Genomic DNA, 14416 nt, shown 5'->3' on the forward strand with positions numbered 1-14416 from the left:
CCCAAAATTTAAGTCTACTTCCCCTTTGGAGTGCATACTTCCTTGCTAATTTCTCAGTCTACCATGCATTTGAAGGTCAAACTAAGAGGAAATCCACACGAACTGCACTTTGACTCCACCTTTTACTATTAAAAAAATAAAACAAGAAAGGGGGATAAGTAAGTAAGTAAGTAAGTTTATTCAGGTATACACAAATACAGTTACATAGAATTATCATACATAGCAGCATATGTGTAGAGAACCTAGGATAACCCCAAAAAAGTCAGACTGACTTATTTCCATTGGGGTCCTTTATTTCCATAGGGAAGAGGGACATGATAATGATGGAATAAGGTTAAAAAATGAATATGCATAAGAGGAAAAGGATTTCCGTGGTTTATATCTTTTGATCTAATGATATGTAGTTACTAGCTAAACCCAGCAGTGTTTAACTTGGTTTAATTGGAGAGGAGAGTGAACTTGGGGATTGGTATATTATGGGGGAGGGAGAGTGAAGAACACTAGGAATGTACGATTGCACAAAAGACATATTGATTTTGAAAATTTATAACCTATTTAAAAGGTGCATTTCAGTGCAGTATAATTATATTTTATAAAAGTGTGAGAGTTTACGATAACTTCATATAAAAAATGAGTATAACATGGAATAATTTTAACACAATCGCGTAGTAGCTGATCGCCATTTTCTCTGATGTTATTGAGTGGTTGATCCCTCCTCAGTTTTCACCCGTTTTAACCAAGTTGTCAATAATGTGAGTACTAATTACTGCTGATACACTGTTTATAGGTAGTCAAACAGGTGAGGGCGATGAGTAAAACTCTCCTAGGCTGGACAATAACTGTGTATAAGGTAGCAAAATATTTGGTAGAGGCGAGGGTAAGTCTGGAGGTGTATTGACGTGGAGGCTGAGGCTGCCATGTGTCTGTATATTACACTACACCTGCTACACCTGATCACTCTCACCTGCCTACGGTTACACCTATACTGTTCTCAATAGTACTGTGTAATTTCCAGGGTTGAGGCTTCCAGCAGGTTGTATAGCGGGTCTACCATCAGTTGGTGCAGGATATACCTGGGTTAATATACTGGGTTCAGTAGTTTGTACTGTATACTGAGGCAGCTTATCCATCAAGGAAGGTTCCTTCATGCTGGTGAGGAGCTTTTGATCCAAGGAATTGGTCTTGTCTTCCTTTTTCTTGAATCGAACATGATTGCCTCTCATTTCCTTGGGGCTGAATGACCCTTGTACGTTTAGCGCTTCCCCATAAATATAATAATAAAGCTTCTTACTGGTACTGCAGTACACTATTATGGTTCATGCCAGGCATATCTTTGTCAGATTCCCTCTCTTATATTTCTTTAACCTATTTTTAAAGTTAGCTAAAAGTATTTGCTTCATCAAAGCTCTTTGACAGTTCCATTTGTCTATAATTTGAATTTGTCCAGTTTGAAATAATGCAGTTCTGGTAATGTTAGAATTTTTACAATCTTATTTATACAGTTTTAATACATGCTAGAGTGAGTTTGCACATGACATCAGAGGATGAATGTTCAGCATGTTAGTAAGATAAGATAAGATTTATTTTGATTTTTAACTTGGAGGGTTAACCAGCCAAGATAACCCAAGGAAGGTGATGTGTCATTGAGGACTGTCTCATTTCCATTGGAGTCCTGGCTTGTTCCCCAGGATGCAACCTACACCAGTCGACTTACACCCAGATACTTATTGTTAGGTGAACAGGCACAGTAGGTGTAAGGAAACATGCCCAATGTTTCTACCCGGCCCAGGATTGAACCACGGATACTCAGTGATGCGAGAGCATTGCCTACTGAGCCATGGGCCACCTTGCTCTAGCTTGTCTCTGTGATATGTTTGCCTTTCCTGAGTCCCAACAAAGCTGTGTATATTCAAAGCATAATACTGACATTTCTGCTACTACAACAAATACTACAGGATCGACTGAATACTAATATACAAATGGTACGGGATTGAAATGTTCCCATAAGGTTAGTAATAACCAAGAAATAACCATGGCACATATAAACTGAAAAAATGTAGATCTTGGATTGAATGCAAGAAGACTTATGAGTTCTGATTAGTGGGAATCCAAACCTAAGATAACAGCGCGTAACAATAAGGCTAATAGAATTCTTGGCTCTGTATCGAGAGGCATAAATAATAAAGTTCTAAATTTATATATACATAGTAAGGCTTCACTTTAAATTCTGTTGCTCATTTCTGGTCTCCATATTTAAGAATAAACATAAGTATGCTGGAAAACATAGAGATGATGCAGGTGAGCCCCTGTATCAGAAATCTCTGCTGCCCGAAATGCCCCGGCACGATGGTAGCTTTCTTTGTACTTAGCAAACCAAAATTGTAATTACATTGTAACCTTTACAAAGAAATAAAATCTTTATCTTTATGAAGCTAGTCTGAGGGCACCGAATTTGCATTCTGTGAAAAGGCGCATAATTAGGGAGGATTTGATTGAAGTGTACAAATAGAAAACCAGAATAAATATGGGGGATATAAATAAAGTATTGAAAATATCTAACCAAGACAGAACTTACACCAAGTTCTAGTTGATACAAATTTAGATTTAGAAAGGATATAGGAAAGCACCAGTTTGTCAGTAGAGTTGTGGATGAGCAGAACAAGCTCCCAGGTAGCATTATTGAAGTGAGAACTTTGGATGACTTTAAAATTAGGTTCGAGATGCACATAAAATGATTTAGGTAGATGTTAGTACTGCAGCAGGCCACTAGGCCTGCTGCAGTACTAAGTACAGTACTCGGCTGAACTACTGCTAACTACTCGGCTCGGGTGGCAAGATCGTTACCCATCTAGATACCCATCAGTTGCACAACCCAGGGCAACATGGGTTTAGAGCAGGTCGCTCCTGTCTGCCCCAACTACTGGATCACTACGACAAGGTTCTAGATGCACTAGAAGACAAAAAGAATGCAGATGTAATATACATATACAGACTTTGCAAAAGCCTTCGACAAGTGTGACCATGGCGTAATAGCGCACAAAATGTGTGCTAAAGGAATAACAGGAAAAGTTGGTGGATGGATCTATAATTTCCTCACAAGCAGAACACAAAGAGGAGTAGTCAACAGAGTAAAGTCTGAGGCGGCTACAGTGAAAAGCTCTGTTCCGCAAGGCACAGTACTCGCTCCCATCTTGTTTCTCATCCTCATATCTGACATAGACAAGGATATCAGCCACAGCACCGTGTCTTCCTTTGCAGATGACACCCGAATCTGCATGACAGTGTATTCCATTGCAGACACTGCAAGGCTCCAGGCAGACATCAACCAAATCTTTCAGTGGGCTGCAGAAAACAATATGAAGTTCAACGATGAGAAATTTCAATTACTCTGATATGGTAAACATGAGGATATTAAAACTTCATCAGAGTACAAAACGAATTCCTTCCACAAAATAGAGTGAAAAGCCAACGTCAAAGACCTGGGAGTGATCATGTCGGAGGATCTCGCCTTCAAGGACCATAACAGTGTATCAATCGCAGTGCTAGAAAAATGACAGGATGGATAATGAGAATCTTCAAAACTAGGGATGTCAAGCCCATGATGACACTCTTCAGATCTTTTGTTCTATGTAGGCTGGAATATTGCTGCACACTAACAGCACCTGTCAAGGCAGGTGAAATTGTTGACCTAGAAAATGTACAGAGAACCTTCACGGCATGCATAATGGAGATAAAACACCTCAATTACTGGGAGCGCTTGAAGTTCCTGAACCTGTATTCCCTGGAATGCAGGTGGAAGAGATACATGATTATATACACCTGGAAAATCCTAGAGGGACTGGTACCGAACTTGCACACGAAAATCACTCGCCAGGAAAGCAAAAGACTCGGCAGACGATGGAACATCCCCCCAGTGAAAAGCATGGGTGTCACTAGCACATTAAGAGACCATACAATAAGTGTCAGGGGCCCAAGACTGCTCAACTGCCTCCCAGCATACATAAGGGGGATTACCAATAGGCCCCTGGCTATCTTCAAGCAGGCACTTGACAAGCACCTAAAGTCGGTACCTGACCAGCCGGTCTGTGGCTTGTACGTTGGATTGCGTGCAGCCAGCAGTAACAGCCTGGTTGATCAGGCTCTGATCCACCATGAGGCCTGGTCACAGACCGGGCTGCGGGGGCGTTGACCCCCGGAACTCTCTCCAGGTAAACTCCAGGTAACTCAGCTGAACTATGAAAATTTACATGTCTCTTAATGTATAAGCAAGGTATCCAAACCCAGGCAAAAATAGTTGCTATTTCCTGTACATGTTGTTATGGCAGATAGTAACACTTATAAGGAAAATTGTATGTAGTAAAATATATGCTGGTAAGTCAGCAGTTAGTAAATATTTAGTCCTTGATGTTCCAGTAATATACCTGGATCATGACAAAATCTCGAGTACCACTGGTTTGCTTATAGCTATACTCTAATACATAACTGTATTTCCTAATTAAGCTTCATTATGTCCAGTGGTATTTAAAGGACGAAAACTTTATGGAAGGTGCTCTGATGCACTTGATGGGCTCTTGATCTCTAAATATGTATATGCAATATATACTGGCACATTGTGTTCCATCTTCCATTTATCTGGCCCCACTAATCCCCCTCAATCTCTTTTGTGGTTTTTTAATAGGTCTGATTCAATTATTAGGATGCCCTAAATCCTGACCACTTATTTCTTGCTATATTTTATTATCTGGGAAATAGAGTAAATCTATTTTTGTATTTTTATGAATTCAAAATGGAATGTAAGTGTAGTATAGGAGAGGCCTGGAGATGTGATTAATGAGCACAGGAACTGTTTTAGTGCCAGGAATATCTACATTGTTAATTTTACTCAATTTTTAAATTAGTATTTTTTTTAATTGTATGAAATTGAGTATGAGCAAGGTAACATTCACGAAGGGATTCAGGGAAACTGACAGGCTGGACTTGAGGCCTGGAGATGGGAAGTACCATGCCTGCACTCTAAAGGAGGGGTGTTAATGTTGCAGTTTTATAACTGTAGTGTAAACACATTTCTGGCAAGACAGTGATGGAGTGAATCATGATACAAGTTTTTCTTTTTTGGGCCACCCTGCCTTGGTGGGAAATGGCCGATGTGTTAATAAAAAAAAAATAAAAAATTGGCCAGTTTATGGACTTTTGTAAACTTTATGAGGTAGTTGAATGGGAGGTTTCTTGTGCTCAGTCGATAGAATGGAAGGCATACTAGCGAAATAGTTAAGAATTTGGTCAAATGGAGTAATGAAATTGACTTAAAAGGAACTCGGACTACTAATTTTGTGCCTGTGTAATTCTGTAGGTTTTCCATCCAGTTTCATACTTTTGATGTCATTACCATCAGAAAAAGATTCTACTATTTCTGAATAAGTTTTTCTTCTTAAAAAGTGGATACTGGGAGCAATATTCATTTTGTGGGTCTGGACAGTGAAAGGGTTAAAGGGAGTACCTTGGTATAAGAAGTTGCTTCTACCTCTCCCTTGAAGCAAACCTTAATTACATGTACGGTAGTCCCCTCATATCCAAGAGGGATAAGTGCCAAGACCTACTGCAGATAGAGAACCCTATATATGTCATTTTTCGTTTACGTACATACCCATGATAAAGTTGAATTGATAAATTATTCGCAATAAGTCAAGAATTAGCACTTTTTCACTGGCATCATGGCATCTGTTAGGCTTTGTAGAATGCAGCCATCACAACTTTTGTGCTTTGGTGCCATTATTAAGCAAAATTAAGTTATTTTAGGGCCACGGTAAACTGCGGAAACAACCCTCAGATATGGGGGTGGGGACCTATTGTATATCCTATTCTCTGCCTTTTATACTTTTGATGAGTTCTGAGAGCTTATCTACTCCCAGAGCCCTGCCTTGGGCAGGCTCGTCTAAGTGCTGTATGACCCCTACAGGTTTAGCATGAAAAATATCTTGAGACAGCAAATTCAACATTAAGATTTGTTGTAATGAAATTGAAAAACGTTTTTCCTATTATTAGAAATATTTACAATTAATTTTATTTTTTCAGAGACTGGTGGGCTAGTTGAGATGGCATTTCCACCTCGGCCTCCGCTAATGCCAGGTGTTCCGTTATCGACGATGATGGGGGCACCTTTCACCTTAGCAAGTATGTGGTCATATAATCTGCTTGGCCTTCTCTTGTACTAGTGCTTTTTTGCCTTAATAATGTTAGAAATATTAGTAGCTGTGAGTTAATTTAATTATTGTTCTTTAATTGCAAATTAATGCTTTTATAAGTGTTTGCTTCTTGAGCTAGTGTTTGTTAATTGTGTTGTGTTGTCTCTTTTCCATTCTTTGTTTGAGAGTATTTTGGATCATCCTTTGATCTAGCTCTTAGTTCTTAATGGAGACTGATAAGTAATATAGGCAAGTCTGCATATATTATATTCCACTGCATTACTGAACCTTAAAGTAACTTTTATATTTTTGTCTTCATGTTTTCTTGGCTCAGTACACTTCTTTGGACCGTTAATAATTTTCTCACTAGTATTTTGTTTTAATAAAATGGTTCAGTTTCATTATACAGTACAGTTCTCTTATCTTTTCTTAAAGTACGTATATTATTGTCTGCATATAGATGATTGTGGAAAGTCAGTTTTGTTTGCACCAATTGCTAGACGATTTACAGATGGAATGTGTCATGAATAATCTTAGCAAAGAAAGGAAAGTTTAGCTTCATAAAGGGAAACCTATTTCCATCCAGTAGAAAATATTGTATTGTCACCACAAAATGGTTTGTCATTCTGTCACAGTTAAAAAAAACACCAGATCCCAGGGACAGTGAGTTTGGGTCTTTGATACAAGTATTATTACGTGATCAGCATAATCTAGTTTGAAATGTATCTCACTAATTATCATTGTTGAATCGTGAAAACTAAATGAATAAATCAGTTATTGCATTTATTAACCCTTTCAGGGTCCCCAGACCCTCTCCGAGACTTGTTCTCAGGGTCTCCAAATTTAAAAAAAAAAAAAGTATTTTTTTTCATATGAAAAGAGAGAGAATCTTTTCCCGATCATAATGACACCAAAAGTATGAAATTTGATGGAAAACTTAGGGAATTCTGCTCTCGTGAAGTTAGCGGTCTCGACGATGTTTACGCATCGGTGATTTTGCCCACTTTGAGCCCTGTTTTTGGCCAATTCCAGTGTATTAGTCGACAAAAATCATACTACGTATTTCGCTAGAACTCCATTTTTTTCTAACGAATGAGTAGAAGAAACCACCCATTTACCGATTTCAACTATCCAATAAAGTGGTCAGAATTTATCAATTTTGCCAATTTCACACAAATTTCAAAAGATGCCAATTTACGAATAGGGTCCAGAATAAACAAGAAAGACATTCCTGGCACTAAAATAACATTTTCTCTGTTCATTAGTCACGTCCCCATGCCCCTCTTACATTCTTTTGCTTTCCACTTTGAATTTTTATTCTCACAAAAAATAGAAGATTTACTGTTATGCAGACTACTGTATTAGTGTAGAAATGGTATAAATAATATCAGCACACTTGTGAAAGAGTATTAGACTCACCAGTTGACGTGTATTGGACGCTTGGCATGATTTGTTTACTTTTGAACTTTGGTAAAAATAGAACATTTCTGCTACTTTGAGCTCAATTTCAAGTTACTTTTCATTGTAAAACCAGTCAAAATCATCTCAATTTGTGTAATATATCTTCCATTCTATAAAATGAGACCAGGAAAACTAGAATACATACAGCAATAAATACCATACGAAAATACAGTGCAAAGTCGCTGTTTTAATCCAAAAACACGGTCAATTTTTTTTTTCTCATGACGCACTGTGTGCTGCAGGATTTTTTTTATACTGCGCACACTGACCACATAGACCCATTCTTTCATTTGTAGGCCTACCATCTTTCGCTAATTTGAGGGCGCTAGAATTTAGGCGTACTAGTACGTCAAAAACCCTGGTGCATAAGCTGTACTAGTACGTCCGAAACCCTGAAAGGGTTAAAAGGCATAAAGTGAATTGTCGATTATCCAGCACTAATGAGGGAGAGGGTGTGTTTGATTTTTGAAAATGCTGGATAATGCATCAGTTTTTTAACTTTACTTTTAAGCATTTTAAATACAGTGGTCCCCCGCTTTTCGTAGTTCCCGGCAATCGAAAAATTCGCCAATCATAGAGGTATTTTCGTATAAACATGGACTCGCTTTTCATAGGTTGACTCGCGAGTCGTAGTTCGTCCGGGACGCGTACCTACGGCGTGAGCCAGGGCGGCAGCCAGTCTGGCATTGTTTACCAGTGAGCGAAGGTCCCCTCACGTGCTCCAGCGAAATATTTCATAATATTCCATTTATTTTAATGCTTGCAAGTACTAAATAAGCTACCATGACTCCAAAGAAAGCTCCTAGTGCCAAGCCTGTAGTAAAGAAGGTGAGAAATACGATTGAATTTAAGAAAAACCATCATTGAACAATATGAAAGTGGTACAAGTGTGGCCGAACTGTCCAGGATGTATAAGAAACCCTACACAACCTTATGTTCCATAGTGGCCAAGAAAAATGAAATAAAGGATGCTGTTGTTGCAAAGGGAGTAACTATGCTGACAAAAATGAGATCACCAGTACTGGAAGAGGTTGAGAAGTTATTATTGGTGTGGATAAATGAGAAACAATTAGCAGGAGATACTCTTATGACTTCGTTTATTTGTGAAAAGGCTAGGCAGTTGCATGAAGATTTGGTAAAGAAATTGCCTGCAAATAGTGGTGAAGTGAGTGAATTTAAGGCCAGCAAAGGCTGGTTTGAGAGATTTAAGAACCGTACTGGCATACACAGTGTGGTAAGGCATGGTGAGGCTGCCAGTTCGGACCACAAGGCGGCTGAATTTTAAATATGTGCATGAATTCCAGGAGTACATAGAGGCTGAAGGACTGAAACCTGAACAAGTGTTCAATTGTGATGAAACAGGCCTCTTTTGGAAGAAAATGCCAAAGAGGACCTACATTACTCGGGAAGAAAAGGCGCTGCCAGGACACAAGCCTGTGAAAGACAGGCTGACGCTAATGTTCTGTGCTAATGCTAGTGGGGATTTCAAAGTGAAGCCATTACTAGTGTACCATTCTGAAAATCCCAGAGTGTTCAGGAAAAACAATGTTATGAAGAGTAAATTGTGTGTGTTTTGGAAATCTAATAGTAAGGCATGGGTCACGAGGGAAATTTTTGTCGAGTGGTTCAATGAAGTGTTTGGCCCTAGTGTGAAGGAGTATCTCCTGGAAAAGAAATTGGATCTCAAGTGCCTGCTAGTAATGGACAATGCACCTGCTCATCCTCCAAATTTGGATGACCTAATTTTCGAGGAGTTTGGGTTCATCACAGTAAAGTTCTTGCCCCCGAATACCACTCCTCTCCTCCAACCCATGGACCAGCAGGTTATTGCAAACTTTAAAAAACTCTACACAAAAGCAATGTTTCACAGGTGCTTGACTGTGACCACAGACACTCACTTGACCCTAAGGGAATTTTGGAGAGAACACTTCAGCATCCTCCACTGCATAACCCTAATAGGTATGGCTTGGGAGGGAGTGACTACCAGGACTTTGAACTCTGCCTGGAGAAAATTGTGGCCAGATTGTGTCGACAAGAGGGATTTTGAAGAATTTGGGACTGACCCTAATGAGCCTATGTCTGTTGTAAAATCAATTGTGGCACTGGGGAGTTCCATGGGGTTGGATGCGAGTTTGGAGGATGTGGAAGAATTGGTGGAAGACCACAACGAAGAGCTCACCACTGAGGAGCTGCAAGAGCTTCAGCAGGAAGAGCAACACATTGCAGCTCAGAATCTTGCTGCAGAGGAGGAGGAAGAGAGATGGAAGAAGGTGCCTTCAGAAATTAAAGGGATTTTTACTATGTGGGGTAAGATGGAAAGCTTTATGGAGAAACATCACCCTAACAAGGTTGTTGCAAGCCAGGTTGCCAACATGTACAGTGACAGTCTTGGGTCATTTTAGGGAAGTGTTAAAGAGACGCCAGAAACAGAGCTCTCTCCACAGTTATTTTGTGAGACAGGACTCCAGTGACTCTCAAGGTGGTCCTAGTGGCATTAAGAAACAGAGAAGAGAAGCAACCCCAGAAAAGCAAATGGTACCTGAGGTGTTGATGGAAGGGGATTCCCCTTCCAAACTAAAAACAATCCACTCTCTCTCCTCCTCCTGTCTCCCATACACTAAGAAGAATCTCCAATAAAGGTAAGTGTTATGCTGTTAATGTTTCATTCATCATTTCCCATTGTATTGTTTATGTACTACATGCATATTTCATGTTAAAAATTTTTTTGTTTTAATACTTCTGGGTGTCAGGAACGGATTAATTGTATTTACATTATTTCTTATGGGGAAAATTGATTCGTAAATCGTAAATTTCGTTTATAGTAACGACTCCAGGAACAGATTAATTACGAACAACGAGGGACCACTGTATATTGTATATTTAAATTTCATTCTAATTGCCTTCAAAATCTTTTTAATAAAGCTTTTATAGAAAAAAGTCCATTCAACTTTATTTTCATAAGAAGGATGAACCAGAATAAACAGCTTATGGAGTGAGAAATTTAGTTTCATATTCTAGGGTACTCATTGATGCATTAGAACACTGGCTTTGTTTTAACTGCTTGTGAATTGTAGTGACTACTCACCACTGGACTGAGGTTGGGGTTTTTTGGTGATACTGGATTATACAACATTTCACTGGATTGAACAAGACAACTGGATAACGATAACAAAATGCCAATTAAATCAGTAGTTAGATAATCAATGATTTACTGCAACAAATACTGTTTTTGGATATAATCTTAATGGTACTTGTACAGTGCTCCTGTGTTAACCTATTTGCTGCTTCTGTGCTGATGTTGCTTCTTAACTTAGTGTGTTATCCTGAGCTCTGAAGGATTTAATGGGCTGTGGTTTGTCAACATTAATGATTATTGTTCGTGATGCATGCACATTAGTTTTTATACCTTGGTTAGTTACAAAAAAAAAAAAAATACCGTTTGTGGAATTTTAACTCTCTCACTGTTACGACCACTGAAATTAAAGTGCTGACAGTGTTGCGCTCATAAAAAAAAATTCTTCTGCACTGGTAGAGAATCTTTTTTGATGGTAATGACAACAAAAATGCAAAATTTTATGAAAAACTTGCAGAATTATGTAGGCTTTGACAAAGTTAGCAGTCTGGGTGCTATTTATGCATCAGTGATTTCACCCACTTTGTCCTATTTTAAGCCAATTCCTTAGGTTAATTCGATCTAATTCTTAGCTATTTTGCTAGTAGCTTCATTCAGTTCTATTGAATGAAGCTACTCATTCAGTTATCAGACCTACCCTATACAGTGCACAGTTTTACACAATTTAACAAATTCTTGTTAAAAAAGTTCCAAATAAACACTTCAGGCATTCCAGCCACTAAAGCAGTGTTTCCTCTGCTCATTAATCATGTCCCCAGGCCTCTCCTACATAACACTTGCTCTCCATTTTGAGTCCACAAAAAATCAAAGTTTACCCTGTTTCCCAGATAAAATATAGTCAAGAATGATTAGTAATGGTGTAGGCCATCCCATTCATTGATTGGGGCCCTGCAGCTCCTCAGGAAAGTTGCCAAAAATTGAATCTTTCTGGCACTTGGAGCCCTATTCTAAGCTACTTCCAGTCTGAAACTGACCAGAATCATTTCACTATTATGTCTTCCGTTCTGTGAATTGATACCAAGAAACAGCCAATAGAATAATAGAAAAACCACTCTAGGTGATGTCTCAAAGTTGCTGTTTTAAACCAAACACAAGGTCAGAGGTTTAGTTTTCCCATCATGCACTGCATGGGGCATAATTTTTTTTTATATATAGAACCCCAGTATCCACTGATTCGGTATCCACAGTTTCAGTCATCTATGGTTTACTGTGGCCCAAAAACCTCTTAATTTTGCATAATAATGCCTCCAAAGCACAAAAGTAGAGAAGCTGGCAGTTCTTCAAAGCCTAAGAGAATCTGTGAAGTGCTTCCATCAGTGAAAAAGTGATAATTCTCTGCTTATTATGCATAATTTATCAATTAAACTTTATAATAGGTATGTATAGGACTTGTATATAGGGTTTGCTACTATTCCCAGTTTCGGTATCCACGGCAGGTCCTTGGAATGTATCCCCCGTGGATATGGGGTCCTATTGTATATATATGCTATGCACACTTGCCACAGTCCCATTCTTTCATGTCTAGGCCAAAATTTACTGTTCACAGCATATTTGAGGGTGCTACATTTAAAACAGATGTGAGTGATACTGGCATCAATAACATGGATCTCTGTGGGAGACAGTGAAATAGTTAAGAGTAGTAAGATAATACACATATTTTTACCATGGACTTGTGTATTCATACTAGTTGGGAGGAGAGGTGGTGGAGGCTCAGATAAGCAAATTTAGATGATCAAATTTTTTTATTTTTCTTATTTTTTTTTCTCCCCCAACTTTCTCCCTTTCTTCTCCCATCCACTGAAGTGATTTTATGACAGATAATACAATACATATATGTGCACTGCATAGTGTTTTGTAAGAGACACTTCATGATATTGGCAAGGTCATGAATTTCTGCACCAAGACATACAGCTGCAAGTTTCTGATGACTGGTTGCACACTGTACAAGGTGCTTAGTGTAGATGACACAAGGTACTTTCACATTGCACTGCAATGTACTGTTAATAGCAGTGAAGCCCCATGGCTTTATTGCTATTATGCCTGAAGCTTACAGGAAGATGATATTCCCTTTCCCTGTGATCCAGTCCCAAATCAGGCCTGGTTCATGGCCTGATCTACCAGGTTATTGTTCTTAGCCATATTGAGTCCAAAATATGTTTTATGCCTGGCTAATCAGGAACTGATTTGAACTTAAAAAGTTTCTTTTTGAAAACTAGGGATCTCTTGATATTTCTCTGATGTAGTTTCAGATTTACATATGAAACTTAGTTGATGTTCCCTTATGGGTATAGCTTATACTTAACCCCTTGAGGGTCCAAACCATAGATCTATGCCTTGTCCACAGTGTCCAAGAATTAAAAATTTTTGTTTTTTTTTAATTTTTTTTCTGAAATGGTAAAGAATCTTTTTCAGTAGGTAATAAAACAAAAAGTACAAAATTTGATGGAAAATTGACAAAAATACACTCGCAAATTTTACTGCTTCAGCGATATTTATGCATCGGCGATTTTGCCCACTTTGACTCCTATTTTAGGCCAATTACATATTTCCAGTTGAACAAATTCTTGTCTATTTCACTAGTACACATATAACTTCTATTTTGTCGATTGAGCACAAGAAACTGCCCAATCAACTATTTCAGCTACCCAGTAAAGTGATCAGAAATTAGTAATTTGGCCAATTTCACACAAAGTTCACAATATTCTAATTTCAAAATAGGGTCCAGAATAAACAATGCAGGCATTCCTGGCACTAAAATAACATTTCTTCTGTTTATTAGTTACATTTCCAGGCTTTACAGATGAATTCCATTTTGATTTTTAATTTGCATAAAGAATTTTTATTCACTGAAAAATAGAAGATTTACTGTTATGCAGTATTGTAATAATTGTATAAATAATATCAGCGCATTCATGAACGTGTATTAGACCCACCAGTTGATGTGTATTGGATGCATGACGTCATTTGTTTACTCTTGAACATTGGCAAAAATCAAATATTTCAGCTAATTTGAGATCAATTTCAAGCTACTTTCAGTACTAAAACCAATCAAAATTATCTCTATTTCTGTAATATATCTTCCATTCTATCAAATGAGACCAGGAAACCACGAATATAACCGTAAAAAAACATAGGAAAATACACCACAAACTTGGTGTATTAATCCAAAAACAGGGTTGCAGTTTTTTTCTTCATTATGCACTGCATGCTGCAGAATTTTTATGTGGTGCACACTTACCAATTCATTCTCTCGTATCTAGGCCTAAATTTGCTGCTCGCAGCTTATCTGAGTGAGCTGAGCTCATGGCATAGAACTACAATTTGGACCCTGTGCACAAGGCATATATCCACAGCCTGGACCCTCAAGGGGTTAAACTTGTGAAAGTCTTTGATTTTGCTATATCATTTACAGCGTACCACAAGTTGGAACATGCCTGTTAAGGTAATTTTATTTCTTTTAACACACCAGCCATCTCCCACCGAGGCAGGGTGACAAATACTGTCGCCATTACTCCGTCACTGTCAGATGTCCCTCCAAACTGCATTATCCCCACCCTTTCTTTAGAGTGCAGGCATTGTGCTTCCCACCTCCAGGACTCCAATCTGGCTAAACGATTTCCCTGAATCCCTCCGTTTCAGT

General features: G+C 38.4%; 1 protein-coding gene across 7 annotated transcripts in view; it reads left to right on the plus strand.

The window, feature by feature from the left end:
* Positions 1–617: 617 nt before the first annotated feature.
* LOC128700052 (RNA-binding protein 25) overlaps positions 618–14416 on the plus strand; it is a 109911-nt gene continuing 96112 nt past the window's right edge. For all 7 annotated transcript variants that reach the window (XM_070098790.1, XM_070098791.1, XM_070098793.1 and 4 more), the window contains exons 1-2: positions 618–752; positions 6073–6171. In XM_070098790.1, the coding sequence (XP_069954891.1) occupies positions 6093–6171 (79 nt within the window). In that variant the 5' untranslated portion in view covers positions 618–752; positions 6073–6092. The remainder of the gene's footprint in view (positions 753–6072; positions 6172–14416) is intronic.

This window comes from Cherax quadricarinatus, chromosome 64, assembly GCF_038502225.1.
Source record: "Cherax quadricarinatus isolate ZL_2023a chromosome 64, ASM3850222v1, whole genome shotgun sequence".
Taxonomy (NCBI): Eukaryota; Metazoa; Arthropoda; class Malacostraca; order Decapoda; family Parastacidae; genus Cherax; species Cherax quadricarinatus.